This window comes from Cannabis sativa, chromosome 2, assembly GCF_029168945.1.
Source record: "Cannabis sativa cultivar Pink pepper isolate KNU-18-1 chromosome 2, ASM2916894v1, whole genome shotgun sequence".
NCBI lineage: Eukaryota > Viridiplantae > Streptophyta > Magnoliopsida > Rosales > Cannabaceae > Cannabis > Cannabis sativa.
This window is the reverse complement of record NC_083602.1, coordinates 25,823,827-25,837,770: the sequence shown is the minus strand read 5'-3', so window position 1 is coordinate 25,837,770 and position 13,944 is coordinate 25,823,827. Positions and strand designations below refer to the sequence as shown.

General features: G+C 33.4%; 1 protein-coding gene and 1 long non-coding RNA gene across 2 annotated transcripts; both read right to left on the bottom strand.

Annotated features, from left to right (window-relative positions):
* Positions 1-149: 149 nt before the first annotated feature.
* LOC133034221 (uncharacterized) lies at positions 150-743 on the bottom strand. Its single transcript, XM_061109267.1, has one exon. It carries the CDS (start codon positions 741-743, stop codon positions 150-152), a length of 594 nt encoding a protein of 197 aa, XP_060965250.1.
* Positions 744-3,246: 2,503 nt separating this feature from the next.
* Positions 3,247-5,038, bottom strand: LOC133033946 (uncharacterized). Its single transcript, XR_009685955.1, has 3 exons — positions 4,908-5,038; positions 3,984-4,046; positions 3,247-3,522 (listed from the first exon to the last, which is right to left on the bottom strand). It is a non-coding gene; the product is annotated as an uncharacterized LOC133033946 (long non-coding RNA).
* Positions 5,039-13,944: the final 8,906 nt, after the last annotated feature.

Genomic DNA, 13,944 nt, shown 5'->3' with positions numbered 1-13,944 from the left:
GTTTAGTATGATCAATTCTTTTTTAGTAGTGATTTGAGAGACAGCAATATATAATTGACTATGGGTAAATACTTGCTTAGGGAGATATAATCTAACATGTTTAAGAGATTGTCCTTGACTTTTATTTATTGTCATAGCAAAACATAGTGCTAAATAAAGTTGTTGTCTATTAAGCTTGAATGGCCATTTTGATTCGTTGGGAGACATAATAATTCTTGGATTGTGACGTTTTGACCGATATTTGCTCCAGAAATAATGTCAGCTCTAATGGACCATTTCCCAAGATGTGTAACAATCAATCTTGTGCCATTGCATAAGCCTTCTGTTTGATTTAGATTTCTAAGGAGCATTCCTGGAACACCTTCCTTAAGTCGAATATCGTAATTTGGTATGCCATTAAATTTCAAACTATGCAAAAATTCAGGTGGATACAAAAGATCATCATCACTTGTCCTTACACTTGCTTTACATACAGTGTCTGAGCTACAATATATTCTCCCTTCACCTGGTATAACATTAACAATCATTTCATTCAATTCATGGACCATTTCATTTTTTGGTGTTAATATTGCTCTTTCTTTCAAATATGCAGGATCGTTGTAGTTTTGTAAAAGCGATGGGTAGATAGCTTCAACTATGGATTTCACTGGATCTTGAGATGAATTTTTGCATATATCAGAAGAAAGTTTAATTAATTCTCTGTCAATGTCATCATATAATGAAGCATCTCCTATCTGTAACATCCATTTATCAAAAGTAGAGCAGCCTCAGATCCACTTAAACTTCCATTATATAGCCTCATATTTTGGTTGAGCTCATATATTTTAAAAAAAAGGCCACAAGTATGATGAGTTGAGAGAAGCACCAACGATGTCAGCTCTTGTACCTTTTGGAACAACTAGTTATATTTGTCGAAAATCACCACCGCATACTATTGTAAGTCCTCCAAAAGGTTTTTTAGAGCTACTTTCAAACCTTGTTCGTAGAATATCTCTTAAGGTCTATCCAAAGCTTCAAAACATAATTTATTTGCCATAGGCGCTTCATCCCAAATGATCAATGAAGTTTTCATAAGAAGTCCAACTAATAGGGTACCTTGACGAATTTCACAAGTTGATTATGCTGTAACATCTAAAGGAATATGAAATCTTGAATGTGTTGTCCTACCATTAGGCAATAACAAAGCAGCTATTCCTGAAGTTGCTACAGGTAAGACTATTCTGGATTGAGACCTAAGCTTTGCAATAATTGTATTCCATAAAAATGTTTTACCAGTGCCACCATGTCCATTGATGAAAAATAAATTTCCTTGTTCATTTTCTACAGAATGCATTATTGCTTCATAAGCTGACTTTTGGTAAGGATTTAGAGAAACAAATGATTTCTCATGCAATATATTTAATTGTTCTCTGTCATAATCAAGTTCTTCGTTGATTAGTCTATTACCTAAATCTCTTATTAATGAAGAATTAGGAAGGGGCATTCCATCTATGTCTTTTAAACTTTTTCCCATCTTCAACATAATCATTTCAATTTTGTATAGAGTGTATGATTCAACTTGTTGTTCAGTTAATTGAAGATCTTTGTTTCTAAATCTTTTCCTTTGCAATGAAATTATATCATCTGACAATGTAGTATAGTTAGATTTTCAAACTTGTAACGCATCTGAAACTTGACAATGAATGAGTATTGTGACAAAAAGGTGTCTTAATTCCTTTCCTGTTGCCCATAGTGCAGCTTCAGTCAAGCAGTAAATCCATTCCTTATCATCATCTAATAATCCTAAAGCATAGCACGCGGCTTTAAAAGTAGGATATTTGATCCCATTTACTGTTCTAATATTTCTATACGAAGTGCATCATTTGACAAAATTAAGCAACATTCTCATATAGAAGCGTTCGCCAGTTGAAGGATGTGCGAAGTAAATTCTTCCAATAGCCACACCATTTTTTCTCCTAGTCCATATTTTTTCTTTTGAATTCCAAACCCAGTATGAAAGAAAATCCAAATAAGTTAGTTCTCGTGCATCATCATTTTTCTTATTTTTTTCCAACCATTCAGTGAACTTTGTTTGTCTTATTCCAGGCTTGGAAAGAACATCGTTAACATAATCTTTTTCTCCGAATATTATTGTATGCTCTTCAAGCAAATGGAATGGTAGTCTTTCAACTGATGGTTGTCTATAATGTATGTCAAATTGAAAGATTTTCCAACAAGCTTCAGTTGCTGATATATACCTACATTCTAAATATGTTTTGATTTCATCTATTTTTTCGGAAGTATCAATAGATTCTATTCTTGCAGTTGCTCTATCAGAACCTTTATGAACATATTTGAATAGATATTTGACTGATCTAGAGTAATTACAAATCTCGATATTAATATGTGCATCAAACTTGACAATCAAATTTCTATTATAAGGGACGACATATCGATTATCTAAAATGACACATTTCTTTTCAATGTAAATACCTTTATTTCTTCTTTTGTAGACTGGAAAGCCATCTGCGTCTATTGTCGTCCGATCATTAAATTTTTTTGGGAAATGTTTTCTGCACCTACCTTGCATCATACATGGAGAGTTTCAATTGAGTTTTCCACAAGGTCCATGAATCATAAATTTGTTAACGGCATTATAACCATCAGGATCAATATTTGAGTCTGGGATTTTCGCACTTATTATTTTGTCTATATGTTCCATCGAAGGATTTTTCAATGTCGAATGGAAGAAAAGTAGTATGCGTGCATGAGGCAATCCTCTTTTTTGGAACTCAATTGTGTATAAACCTGCAATAACATTGAGAAAATGTTAAAATTTACATTTAGAATTGTTAGAAAAATTGTGAAATATTTTCATTAAATATCATTTTAAAATAATTTAATTTTGTTATGAATTCAATAATATAAGAACTTACATGCGATATTTTTCCAAATAGTTGTTCTTTTTTCAGATCATGCATTAGTTGGTTCAACTTTATTTCAAAAACTCTGCATATGATATCAACCTTATTCTCATCGTCTTTTTGATCAATTAAATTAATCATGTCATTTATTTCTGGGCACTTCGGGTTGCAAGTGAAAGTAAGAAATAAATCAGGATATCCAGCCCATTTACAAATGGCCATAGTATCTTAATAATTTTGTACTCTATATCGGGGTCCCCCCGGTGTAACGCCCTAACATTTAGGCACGCTACCCAAGATGATTAAGAAGCCCTAATCCCCTAAAATGGGAATACTAATAAAATAAGCGCAGAAATTAAACTTTAAACGAAAACGGAATGAAAATAAACCTGTAATAATTTTAACCTTACAAATAAAAGTTACATGTTTCGGGATCCCAAAAATCATTTTACAAAATATTACAAGTCTTTTCCCCTTAGCCGACCTAAGCGGCAAAATAGAGTTACAAAAGTTTCAACACTAGTAGGCCCCAACCCATTTGGTCTAGCGTGGCCCAAACATGTACATACATCGCCCAACTCCCATACTCATGGCTGATCAGAGACAGATTTACCCTTTCCTGCACAGTAGAGCACCCGTGAGCCAAGTCCAGCAAGACAGTAAAACATATCGTTAATCATATATAACTCATCACATAAATAATAATGTCATTTCATATTGGTCTGTATAACACAGACCTGTGTGTTACACTCACACGCCTATTTATGTCTATGTGGCATAGACCTACGTGTTACACTCACACGTCTAATTACAATAAGGCCTTAGAACGGTTCATCTCAGTTCTAGTTACCGAGTCCAACCCGATTATGCCTTGAACACATAACCCTTAATTTCAATATACATCTATATACATCATGGCATAACAATTACATATTAAAAATTTACTAGGGTAATAATCCTAAGCCAATAAACTGCTCACTTTAGAGTAATAACTCTAATCTCGGTTGCTAGTTTCTCATATTTATCATATTCCATATAAGTGTCATTGCGCATATCTCTACATGCTAACTACTGTCTTACCTGATGTCCCGCAAATATGGAGATTCCAAATCCCCGGGTGCTCCTGACCAAGTGCCGGTAATCCTAGTCACAATTTCGGGATACACAAGTATAGGGTTAATCCCTAAATCCATTTCCACAAATTATAAACTGGCATTAACATAGAGCTCGGAAAGAGCTTTCCAACGATATAAAGAACATCCCAAACGGAGTCCCAAGTCAAAAGTTATGACCAAAATAAAAATCTGAAAAAAACACAATATGTTGCCATAAAATGGTCGTGGCTACTGGGTTTTAAAAACCCAGGTAACCCAGTTTCCGACCACGAAAATGCATCTAAAAATACCAATTTTCATGCTATATCAACCCACAATCATACCAAACTTTCACTTAGCATAAACCAAGTAATTAGAGAGGAATTACACCTAATTCACTTCCAACAACACCAAAAACCAGCAACTAAAAATTTGCATTCAGCAATGAATTTCAGCCCCTAAACTCATCCAATTCAACACAAACCCAAACACAACTCAAACTAATCATTCACCAAATAAAAAATACCTAAATAGGCATTAACATACATAATTTTTATGCTTAAACACCAGCAAAACACATCAAAATTTTAGATTAAACAACATAAAATTCAAAGCTCCAACTTGAGCAAAATTACCAAGAACTCATAAAGAAGCTACACAAGGAAGTCACCAAAATGAATCAAAATTCAGCATATTTTTCTAACCCAAATTCAGCAACTAGAAATCCCCAAATTTACCATTCAAAGCATACACAAAGCAAATCCTATAATTCACAACACAACCATGGCTACAACTCCATAAACAATCTAAAACCCATAAGCATGCAATTCAAGAATATAACCCATGAGTTCATACCTATTTCATTTCAGAATCAAAGCAATAAAATTCAGAAATAGGAGCTGGAAAATACCTCAAAGTTCTCACAATCAAAGCACACCAAAATCCCCTAAGCTCCAACAAGCTCAACAACACACAAGAGAGAAAGATTTGAAGTGAAAAGATTGAAGGGAGAGGGAGAATAGGGTTCAGCCAAGAGCTGAGAAAATAACCAGAATTTTCTTTCTAAAATGCAAAATAATTCCTTTTTGTTGCAATTAATCCAAAAGGCCAAATTTACCAAAATGCCCCTTAGGGCCAAATAACACATAAAAGCATTCAAAGGATAACATAGTCATTTCCAACATAAATATACCCAATTAAATTTCAGATTAATCACACTTTATTAAAATACCAATAAATAATCCCAAAATTATTTTTTCGGCCCCGAACCCGGTTCGGTCCGAAATACCCGGTTGTGACTATACCACGCCGACTTGTCAGAACACACCTGAAGAAGGACAAAACAAGCATACTATATAATAATATAGTCTATAAGCACGTATTAAATTAAATTAATAGTTTTATCCTTCTCGGGTCAAAATTACTAAAATGCCCCTGGCTCACCAACGGGGTCTTAACATGTCATATCTCATATTAATTCACATATAATAATTTATATAATAATATAATTTCACAATAATACTCAATTAACTAGTTAGGGTTTTGCTAATCTATTTTATAATCTTAGGGTATTACACCCAGTGTGTGACGAAGGCAAAATAATTATTTTTCCCACTTTTGAGCAATTTGAATCACCTCGGTGAGCAGCATCCATTAAACCAGAGTAAATGTTTGTCCTGAGTTTTTCTTGGTGATTTTGTATCCATCTAAATCTTTCTTCCTCTCATATTTTTGCAATGTGACAACTCTGTTCCCTGTTTCATTTTCAGTATTATAGATGTATAGTTGAGCAAATTGTGATTTTTCCCAATTTCTGGCAACAAAGAACCAATAAGATGATAATTCTGACCACTCATTTGAAAAATATAAGGTCCTTTTGATTGGTTGATTGTTGTATCAACTTAGCCTCCCATTAATGTGAATGCAAACATAGAGTTATAAGCCCTTATATTTTTTTTGAAATTTAAAGCCCTTTTGTCCAAATTCTGCTCCGAGGAGAAAATTGAGTAATGGAGGTTCTTCTTTCAATATTGGTATTTGTACGCGTCCTTCCATACAACAAAATAAGAATTGGGATGCTTGACCTTTATTGTTTTTGTAGTTCGTTCCTCATACCATAAAATGGCACCGCAATATTGGCATGTGTATGAAGGAGGCTCAAAATTCTAAGGTGTTGTATGTGAGTTTATTCAATTAGAAAGAAAAGAATATTATAATATATTTTTCATTCTCAAACTGTACAGTTTTAATTCTATGAGTAGTTGTTTGTTGTCTGGAAATTTCAATTTCTTTATTTGCATCTTCGTCATTGTGGTGAATGATATCTTATATTGGTAAACGATGCAAAAGTATATAAATATATATTATATTATTATTATTAATTGCACATGTAGTTTAATTTTAAGAGGTACCATTATTCGGGGTTGCACCATTTACTGAAGAGAATGTAGACTCATGTATGTTTTCATCAAAAGAGTAGAATTTTTTTTTACTGGTCCATGTTCATTTACATAATTTATAGTTAAAAGACCAAAAAATAAATTATTAATTTAGAATATTAGAAGCATCAACAATAAGTAATAAAATTCAGCAAATGTAAAATGTACCTGTGAGACTAAGACGTCTTTTTTTATCATAACTTCTATTGTAGCTTAACTTTAGAAAATCATTGAAAGATTTAACAACTCCAAGGATCAGGTTAATTTTCTCGTCTAAATCATATTTATACTTATTCTGTATAGTGTAAATTTTTCGTTTCAATCTTGCATGTTTGCATATAGTCTTTTGATATAGCACAAAAGATACTCAATAAAATTGAAACCAATACAATCAAGATTCCAACATGCTAAAGATTCTCGAGTCTGGTTACTGTAATCTCTCAAGTCAGGCATTAGGCAACCAATGAATGTAGGCCTTTCGTTCTCACAGATATAAATCTACAAATTAATATTTTACTATTATTTTAATAATTTTTCTATAAAAATATAAAATATTTTAAAAAAAAGTTTGAAAATAAAAAATAAATTCCAAAAAAAAATATCAAAACTTAAATCAAATATAATTAATAAGGTGATTCTAGTTAATAATGGGTTCTATGGGTTTTTCCTCTTTTCTCTTCTTTTCACTTGCTGCTGAAATCTAAGATTCTTATAACAACAAAAAATTTGTAAGTTAATGATTGGATTCAGAGAAGTATTAAACTCAGAAAAAGGTTTTAAGGTTTGTCGTTTGGGTATTATTAATAAAATAGTGAGATTATTCCTATTGTGATTGAATGACCAAAAGTATAAATTGTAAGTCATGGTGTCTTGTCTTTTGACATGCAAAGTTCGTATTGGTTTTGAGTGATCTGCTAGCCCATATTTTCAGGTTTTAGTGCTCTGTTTTTTCTTCTTTTGGTTCTTTGGCAGTGGTACAATAGCACCAGACATGGCTGAAGCTTTAGCCATTAAAGAGGCGTTAAGTTGGATCAATGATCATGAATGACATAATGTTGAACTCGAGTGTGATTGTCTCTCAATTGTCCAAGCTATTCGAAGTAACATCACCATGGTTTCGCCTCTTGGGGTAGTGATGATGGACTGTCGAAAGCTTCTATCTATTTTAAACAATATTTCTTTGTTTTTTTATTAAACGATCTGCTCATATGACTGCGCACAGCTTTGCTAGAGCGTCATATTCTTTTCCAGATTGAGTTTTCAGTGGGAGGGATGTTCCTACTGAATTACAGTCTTGTCTTTTGGCTGATTTAGCAAATTAATAAAATTCCAATTTGCATTCAAAAAAAAAAATAAGGTGATTCTATAATGCACCCCCTTAAAATGAATGTACTGATGCACCTTTACCTATTTCGGCATCCAGAAGAATTTTTTAGTTTTTTTTTTATATTCATTTACGTTATAGTTATTTAAGTTATCCTACAAAATTTTGAAAAAAATCGAAATAATTTACAATATAGAAAGTCGTGTTCAAAACAATCTATTTCACACTCGTATAAAATAAAATAGTTACGTGTACAACACACTTTTTGAATCTTATCTTCGACGTGTTAAATTTTTCCAAATTTCTTAAAATTTTGCAAGATATCTTAAATAGCTATAACGTACATGACCATGAGAAAAAATTGACTTAAAAATTATTTCAAATGCTAAAACAGATATGGATGCATCAGTGTATCTATTTTAAAGGAGTGCATTGTAGAATTTTCCTAATTAATATATATAAATGAGAAGTATCAATATATCAATATATAAATGAGAAGTATGAGACGGTGACATGGCATTCTAAAATCATTTCAAAATTATTTTTCTCTTCTCTCCTTAATTATCTCAATTTTAATATTTGATTAAAACATAAATCTACAAATTGATATTTTACTATTAATTTAATAATTTTTCTATTAAAAAATATAAATCTATAAATTGATATTTTACTATTATTTTAATAATTTTTCTATAAAAATATAAAATATTTTAAAAGAAGTTAAAAATAAAAAATAAATTCAAAAAAAAATTAAAACTTAAATCAAATATAATCTATCTATCTATCTATCTATATAAAGGAGAAGTATGAGGCGGTGACGTGGCGGTCTAAAATCTCTCCAAAGCTATTTTTCTTTTTTCTCTTTAATTCTCTCAATTTTTAATTTTTTTTTGAAAAAATTCATCATCTTTATTAATTGCAATCCATATTGATTACATGATTAAAATATGGAGTAACATCACTACTCCTGATAACACGATCGGATCAACAACTAAGTAGGATGCTCGAGCATAGAAATGAGCAACACTATTTGCAGAACGTCTAATAAAATTGACATAAACATCTCGCAAGTCATTTAACAACATCTTACAATCTAAAATAATACTCCCAAAGTATGAAACCATAGGAATAGAGCTACGTAACGATTGCACCACAGTAAGACTATCAGTTTCAATGACAACCTTCCTCCAATCTTTCTTTTTAACCCAACTCAATGCCTCCTTAACACCCAAAGCTTCCACCATTTCGGGTTGCAACACCCCTGACCGACAGCAGGTAAAAGCTTCCACCAATGCACCAGTTTCATCCCTAATCACCCCTACAAAGCTATAAGTTGCAGTTCCCGAAAAATGGCAGCATCTACATTAATCTTCAAGGTGTTTTCTGCTAGTTTGGCCCAAGTTTCAGCACCATCGACATCAGTAAGGAATGCAGCCGTAGGATTAAATGTTGAATCTTGAGTTCGAGTCCAATCTGGGAGTAAAGCTTGAGCTAAGTGACCAACACTCGCAACAGTAGGGGACTTATCAGACCATATTACCTCATTTCGATGTTTCCAAATTGCCCAACATGTCATTGCGATCAACCTCCTTTTCTCCCCATTTGCCTGCTGTAAAACCGTAGCAAACCAGTTGGAAAAAGAACCAACTGCCGTCAAATTAACACCAGCAGCCAACTGTTGCCAACACGCTTTGGCAAAAGAGCAATCCACCAAGCAATGGTAGATGGTTTCATCAGTTACTTTGCACACAGGGCAGATGTATCAATAGGCACATGTTTAGAACGAAGTTTGGACTTCGTAGGCAGACAGTTAGTAGCAGCACGCCATGACAAGTCTTTCACTTTCAGAGGAACACTTAGCTCCCAAAGAGTATTCCAAAAGACGGAATTATCATCATGTGCACCCAACTTTTTCCTCAATTGTAAGAACTTATAAATCGATTTTACTAAGAAATGGCCCGAGCTCTCCCAACTCCAATACCAAAACATCACATAAACGACTTGAAGACAAGGAAATACTAAGAATTAAGTTAGCATCCCTTTCATTAAACATATCATGCACCAAGTCAACATCCCAAGCCAACATATCAGTTTCCATAAGTGCTTTAACATTTTGATCAATAAGAGCAGGATTATTCGAAGTTACCCTTGGATTATCTTCATTCGGCAGCCACGAATCCAACACTATATTAATTCAAGAACCATCACCAACACTGCATCTCGCCCCTTTTCAAACGATCTCTTGAGTTTCATGAATACTTCACCACACGAAACTTGGATTACTCCCCAACTCAGCATTTAAGAAGGTACCATTACAGTAGTACCTAGCTTTAAAAATCTTGCTGACAAGTGAGTCCAGATGAGTAAACAATCTCCATCCTTGTTTACAAAGCAAACTCAAGTTAAAGTCATGCAAGTTGCGTAATCCCATACCACCTTTAGACTTATGTACCGTCAATCTATCCCACTTTTTCCAATGGATTCCTTTGTTGTTCTTCGACGATCGCCACCAAAACTTACACATCAATTGCTCCATCTCATTGCAAGTTTCCACAAGTAGCAAAAACACATTCATTGCATAACTAGGAAGAGATTGAGCCACAGTTTTTATTAGCAACTCCTTCCTTGCTCTAGAAAGCAATCTTCCTTCCCAACCTTGAATCCTTTTACGCATTTTATCCTTCAAGAACCCAAGTAAGGCCGTTTTATTACGACCCACAATATTTGGCAAACCTAAATATGTGCTATCATCACCTGCCTCATTCACTCCCAACATAGAACACAGATGTTGCCTCACCTCGTTGACAATATTAGCGCTGAAGAATATAGAGGAATTCTGTAGATTGATTTGTTGTCCTTAGGCCTTTCGAAAGATATTTAACATTTCTATCATGTTAATAGCACTATCCTCAGAGGCTTTACAGAACACATAACAGTCATCAGCAAAGAACATGTGAGATAACATAGGAGCCCCTCGAGCAACCTTGCACCCCCGAATCTTCCCCAACCGTTCATAGTCTCTTATCAAAGCCGAGAATCCTTCTGTACACAGAAGGAAAAGATAGGGTGAAAGGGGATCACCCTGTCGAAGACCTCTTTGTTGGAAATATTTTACCAGGATCTAGATTTACTACCATGTATGTTTCATTAACATCCTAATATGAATTCTAAAACAATGAAATAAACACATATAAAGTTTAGGAAAACCTTACATTGGGTGCAGCGGAATATAATGACTCATTCCGTTCAGATATCTAGCCCTTGATTCCTTTCTGTAGCAGAACATAATCAAAATCTGAACCTGGATCTTTTTCTCTCCTTCCTTTGATGTTGATTTTCCTTCTTGTTATTTGGATTCTTCACAGTCTTACACACTATGATTGAGATACCACTTGATGTGTGTGGGCACTACTCTATCACTCAAGGTATTTCGAAATTCAAGAGAAGAAGAAGAAGAGAGGGGCGGCTACGGCTTTTCTCTGAAAGGAACAATATGCAAGTCATAGTTTCCTGAAGCCAACACTTTTTATTTATAGAATGCCATCTAGGTTTAGGTTAGAATTGTATGGCATTAAAATAATGAAAAATATAAATGGTAAACCCTTTGCATAGTGGTCGGCCATCAAAAGGATAACGGGCCTCACTTTGCAACTTTCCCATTTTGTCATTTTTCAATCCCATTTTCTCAAAAATGCCAATTTTCCAATTTAACCATTTAAATGCCAATTCTAATTATTTAATAATTAATTATTAAATAATATTGTCATTTAATATATTTATTAATTTAGACATATAAAGTCTCTTAATTAATAAATAAACCAAGAATCTCTTTTCTTTACAATTTCGCCATTGCTTAGTGAAAATTCATAAACTAGACATAGTCTAACTTTAGAATTATAATTGATTAATCAAAATCAATTAACTGAGTCTTACAAGCAGTATGGTCTCAACTAGTATGGGGACCATGGGCCTATATAACCGAGCTTCCAATAAGTCGAACCGAATTTACCAAGTAAATTCCCTAACTTATTAATTCCTTATTGAATCCACACTTAGAACTTGGAATTGCACTCTCAGTTATATAGAACGCTCTATATGTTCCGCGATATAGATACGCTATTAGTTATCCATTGTTATAATCATAATTTGATCATTGACCCTCTAATAGATGATCTACATTGAATAGGAACTAAATTACCGTTACACCTTCAATGTATTTTATCCTTAAAACACTTAGCTCCGTATAAATGATATTTCAGCGAAGTGAAATGAGATCTCCACCATTTATCTCTGTTTAGCCAAGCTCGAAGGATATCATCGTTTTACTTCTAAATTCCTATAGAAGTTATAGACTCCATATTTATGTTAGTGCTCCCACTCAATTATACTATCATGTTCCCAAAATGTACGTATCACGCTGACCCAAAAGTAGGCTTAACTAACAAATCAAAGAACATGTATAATACTCTTGAGATCGAACCTAATCTTATCAAAATTAAGATCATTTGATCTAGGATCAACAGGTGATATTGAATTGAATAGATATTACGGTAAATTTTAACAAATCTAATCAAAGTTCAATATCGGTCCCTTCCGATGTATACTCCATACATCCGATAATGGTAAACTTTGCCAATGCCCTGGAAAGGACATAACACTTATCCAAGGTGTAAGAATACATATCGCTGATTATATCATGCCAGTCTAAATCCAGTGAACTGACAAATCAGGGAATAAACTTTCGAACATATAATTAAGATTATATTCCACTGTGCTGACAACACTATAATCATTAACTAATTCATATGTTCTGGACTTAAATAGAATTCATACATTATATGCATATAATCATGAAATAAATCATGTGAACCATGCAACATAAAATGTTATTTCTGATCTTTATTAATAAGTAAATCTGATTATATTGAAATGGGTTTTATTTAGGGCACAAAACCCAACACTCTTGTAGGAATTATAGGCCCAATTTCATGACCCCCCGATGTGATTGTGTAGGAGACAAAACTAACACACTGCATTAACAACTTCACCACATGCTCATCAAATCCCAATCTCCTCAACATAGCCTGTAAAAAGCCCCACTCCACCCGATCATAAGCCTTGCTCATGTCCAACTTAAGTGCCATAAACCCCTCCCTCCCCATTTGCTTCCTTTTCAAATAATGCATCACCTCGAAAGAGATTAAGATATTATCAGTTATCAGTCTTCCGGGTAAGAAGGCGCTTTGAGTTTTAGAAATAACACTAGTATGAACAACTTTTAACCGATTGACCAGCACCTTATAAACAATCTCATAAGCCACATTACACAAAGCAATTGGTCTTAGATCACTCTATTGGGTTTTGTGCCCTAAATAAAACCCATTACAATCTGATTAGTTATCAATTTAAGAGATTTGAAGTGGTTTATGTTAACATGTACTTTTCATGTTTATGGTTTAATATATATGCACAAAATCAGTTAAGTCCAGAACATATATTTATTCACAATTACAATATTGTCAACACATTGGAATGTGATTGTGATTATATGATTCAAAAGACTAAGTCCCTGTTTCATCAGTGTTTTGGATTTACACTGATGTGATAATTAGCGATGAAGTATACTTACACTTGGAGTAAGTGTTATGTTCTTTCCAGGACATTGGTAAAGTATACTAGTTTCGAATGTATGGAGTATACATTGGACTGGACCGATATTGAACTTGGTCAAGATATTATAAACTTACCGTTGTATCTTTCCAAGACAATATCACTAGTTGATCTTAGATTAAAAGAATCTAAATTCTGATATGCTTAGGCTCAATCTCAGGAGTGTTATTCATGTTCTTTGATTTATTAGTTAAGCCTACTTTTTGGGTCAGGGTGATACGTATATTTTGGGAACATGATAGTATGACTGAGTGGGAGCGCTGAACATAAATATGGAATCTATAGCTTCTACTGGTGTATAGAAGTCAAGTGATGATTCCCTTCGAGCTTAGCTAAATAGAAGTAAATGGATGAGCTCTTGTTTCAATGACTATATCTTAGATCACTAAAACATCATTTACAGGTAGCTAAGTGTTTTAAGGGGCCAAATACATTGAGGGGTGAAAACGGTAAATTTTATCCCATCTCGATGTAAATCATCTATATAGAGGATCTTTTTTTTTTGAAATTAAACT

Bases quoted from the DNA above. Each gene is read 5' to 3' on its own strand.
- LOC133034221 (XM_061109267.1), bottom strand. From the start codon at position 743: ATGTTACAGATAGGAGATGCTTCATTATATGATGACATTGACAGAGAA.